Source organism: Etheostoma spectabile, chromosome 10 (assembly GCF_008692095.1).
Source record: "Etheostoma spectabile isolate EspeVRDwgs_2016 chromosome 10, UIUC_Espe_1.0, whole genome shotgun sequence".
NCBI classification, from domain to species: domain Eukaryota; kingdom Metazoa; phylum Chordata; class Actinopteri; order Perciformes; family Percidae; genus Etheostoma; species Etheostoma spectabile.
The window spans coordinates 9416386-9420443 of NC_045742.1; the positions used below are offsets into that span (position 1 = coordinate 9416386).

Below are 4058 nucleotides of genomic sequence, written 5' to 3' on the forward strand. Positions count from 1 at the left end.
CCACACACACACACACTTATGACTGAGCATATACACACACTTTAATGATTTATTTATCCATACATCATCTACTCCATATCATAGCCATACATATCAAAGAGAAGTGGGTAACCAGGGAAGCTCACTACCTACATACAGATGAATGAGGTTCTTTACTGCATAAACTTCATAGAATGACTGATACACTCAAGAAATATCTGTTTGTCCTTCATCTCCAGGGCTCAGCCTAAAGCCAATTTTCGTTCCAAGACATAGGCTATACTTTTATTTATTTATGACCTTGCTGGAGGGTGGCAAGTGAAAATAAAATGTAGCACATTTTTTATTATGGTTAGGTTTCACAAGGAATCTTTGCACTGAGAGTAGAGAAAAGTAAAGAGCAACAGTTTTCTAAGCTTTTATGTGTGTGTGTAAATTTCTTTTGCCATTCATTTTAAAGACTATTAGCTAATGGGGAGAACAATTACTATATTAATTATCGTGTATTTCAAACTGACTGAATGTGTGTTTATGTGTGTTGAAGATGCGCCAGGGGGCGTTCCTGGTGAACACGGCCAGGGGGGGTCTGGTAGATGAGAAGGCCTTGGCTCAGGCCCTGAAGGAGGGGAGGATACGTGGAGCTGCTCTGGATGTTCATGAGACAGAGCCTTTTAGGTAATCACCCACTGATTTTATGTTTTTTTGCCACATTCAGAGTAATGATGTTATCTGTTATATCTATCTATCTATCTATCTATATAGCTATCTATCTGTATAGCTATCAGCAGAGGCAGAGCATACTGTATTTTGGAATATTACTCCACTACTATGTACTACTTTTACTCCAATACTGTGTTATATAATACACAATAAGGTGGAATTATTTTAGGGAATACTTAATACATGTGTACATGTGTCAGTTTCAGTCAGGGTGCGCTGAAGGACGCTCCCAATCTGATTTGCACCCCACACGCTGCCTGGTACAGCGAACAGGCATCGCTGGAGATGAGAGAGGAAGCAGCCAGGGAGATCCGAAGGGCTATCACAGGTAGCGCATGCACACACTCTCTCCCTCCTTCCCATTTTGGCTCTGCCTTTTTACTTTTGACCTGTTAAATCTTGTCTAACGTTTGTGTCTCTGTAGACATTTGGTTAATGAAATCACACCTGCTTTGAAATGTAATGCAGGAACACTAACAAGGTCCCCAGTGTGAATTCTAGAACACTAGTCTCTAGATTTCTGTTTTAACACTTCTTATTCCTCCGTTTCTCTATTTGTCAGGTCGTGTCCCCGACAGTCTAAAGAACTGTGTGAATAAGGAGTTCCTCTCCCAGAACAACCACTGGGCAGGAGTTGACCCAGCTACCGTCCACCCCGAGCTCAACGGGGCTTATAGGTAATAATCATCAGGATAAAGGAACCTGTAGTGGTCAGTGCAGTTTGATTCTCTCCCCCCTACCCCCCAACCCTGGTAAAGTGTCTAAATGTCTTGAAAATACATTATGTGACAGTTTGAAATGTAGAATGACAGCAGATTGTTTTCTACATGTAATTATTGATATACAGTGCATGTTACTGTTGTGTTACTGCTACCCACACAGCATAAGAGAGTGCTAGCAGGTTGCTGTTTGGCCACATTTCAACCCGGTTATAATGCATTCATCAGATTAGCTGCTACAACAACACATTGTTGTCAGTCAGTAGGACTGTCCTCAGCTGATCTGTGGGGCCAAACGAAGGGCTGACCAAGCCATTAGTCAGTACAACTGAAACAATTAGTCAATTTAATAGTTAATCTGCAGCTATTGTGAAAATTGGTTGTCATTTTATTTGCTGTTTAAATCTTCTTCACTGTTAGGATTTGCCTTTATTATATATCTTACATATGATAATAAATGGAAAATCTGTAACCTTGGGCTCTGAAACTTTGTGATCATAATTTTTCACCATTTACTGATATTTAATAATTGATCAATTGAGAAAATAATCTGGAAGTTAATTGAGAATGAAAATAATCATTATTTGTAGTCCTAACTGATGTTGATGCTGGTGATGAAATGATGGTGTACGAATCCAATCCCATCGTTCCTGCCAAAACAGACTGTTTCTCTTTCCATCAATGTTACACAAAATATAACCACAACTCTATATTGGTTCAGGGACTATAACCTTTAAATTGAAATCCTTTGATGCAAAACAGAGGGCTTAAAGTCTTAAAAATAGTAACACTATAAAGAGACTTTTATGGAGCTTGATCCATAATTTGCAATACAAGTCTTAATATATTATCCTCTGCTGCTTTGATTTTATTCATTTTTAAAAATATGTCTGTTCTGAGTCCCCAAACTTTATGTAGGTGCAATACTAAAGTAGGTTACAATACTTTGTCAAAGTACTCTGTTATTGCAGATTTTTAGCAATAGAAGTTAAAAATCAATTGGCTTGTCTAATTTTAATGGTGGCCTACTGCAATGTGTTTACACAGGTCAAAACAAGGTCACATATTTGTAATTTTAGTTTTAGTTGTACTTTTGATGACTCAGTTTTGCGTCTCTTTGTCTCCCTCACTCTCTCCAGGTATCCCCCAGGTGTAGTGAGCTTGCCAGCTGGTGGCCTCCCACCAACTGTTGAAGGCATTGTGCCCAGCGCCGTGCCCATCACACACACCCTTCCGCCTGCTGTCACACACCCTCCTCATGTCCCATCCCCCGGACAAAATACAGTCAAGCCACCAGAGGGCGACAGGGAGCAGCATCCAAATGACCAGCTGTAGCCCCACACACACACACACACACAACAACACACACACACACACACACACCACCACAACACAACAACACACACAACACACAACACACACACACACACACACGGCAACCGGGATCTAGTGATAAGTTCCCCAGTGACAAGTTGTTATCAGAAAGGGTCACAGAGTGTCAGAGACAGGTTGAGGTCCAATAACAATTGTTCACAACCCCTGGCAAATGGTTCCCAGCAGCCAGTTCACACTCCAAAGAGAAAATGATGATGATGATAAATAGGATGATGAACAAGAGTGGATAGCTGTCAGATGCTCTAATCAAAGAGTGCTGAGTTGTCCTCTGCTCCAACCAGATGCACTGAGAAAGCCTGCAAAGATCCACAGGTTGATCTTCACATAAGAACTACAGTATGGTCAAGTTTCTAAGGAGTCCTGGAGGTGACATGGAGAAAAAAAAAAAAAAAAAGAACAAAATAACATGTACTGGGGACACTTTTGAAAGATCTTGATTTTGTTTTGTGGGATCTTGATTTTCTTTTGCGAGATATCGAGTTTTATTTGCAACAAACAATAAGGCTAACCTAGCTAGCTAATAGTGCGCTAGCAAGTAGCACGACATGATTACATCTACTTGGTTGTCTAAATACATTGTTTATTTTGATAAGCATTACTAATTAATACATGCCAAAGTGAAGTGTTAGTGAACATTGTCATTGATTGTTGATGTCGATAGTGCTAGTTTGTGTTGTCGTAGCAACATGCTCGTTCATGAGCTATTTTTTACACGTCTCTAGTATAGTATAGTATAGCTAGTTTGTTCTCTTAATACATCCATTGTATATCTAGCTAGTTATGTACACTGTATAAAATATTCACAACTGGTAAACATTATTTTTTCATTGTTCCTGATTGTTTACCTGCTTATCAAACTAAATGATGAGTGTATTTAGATAACCAAGGAGATGTAATCATGTCATGCAAATAGCTAGATACTAGCTAGCTACTAAGGTTAGCATGCAGTCAACAACAGTGTGCATTGTAACACTTCATTTTGGCAAGTATTAATTAGTGATGTTTATTAAAATAAACGGATGTATTTAGACAATGTACATGTAATCATGTCGTGCTACTAGCTAGCTAGGTTAGCCTTATTGGATTTGCGGGCTCTCGTAAATAAAATTAAATGAAACTCGAAATCTTACAAAACAAAGTCAAGATCTGGCAAAACAAAGTCAAGATCTTGCAAAAGTATTTGTCCCCAATACATGTTTTTTTCATGTCACCTCCAGGACTCCGTAAGTTTCTGCCAGAAGTAAA

The 4058-nt window shown here is 39.2% G+C and overlaps 1 protein-coding gene across 2 annotated transcripts in view; it reads left to right on the forward strand.

Moving 5' to 3' along the window:
• LOC116696903 (C-terminal-binding protein 1) overlaps nucleotides 1–3207 on the forward strand; it is a 27494-nt gene extending 24287 nt beyond the window's left edge. Inside the window, exons 8-12 of one of the 2 annotated variants that reach the window (XM_032528156.1) lie at nucleotides 524–654; nucleotides 900–1027; nucleotides 1262–1376; nucleotides 2558–2758; nucleotides 2832–3207. In XM_032528156.1, coding sequence (XP_032384047.1) covers nucleotides 524–654; nucleotides 900–1027; nucleotides 1262–1376; nucleotides 2558–2753 — 570 coding nt within the window. In that variant the 3' untranslated portion in view covers nucleotides 2754–2758; nucleotides 2832–3207. Of the gene's footprint in view, nucleotides 1–523; nucleotides 655–899; nucleotides 1028–1261; nucleotides 1410–2557; nucleotides 2777–2831 lie in introns of those variants that run through there. The other variant, XM_032528157.1, reaches the window with a different exon arrangement.
• The last annotated feature ends 851 nt before the right edge of the window (nucleotides 3208–4058 follow it).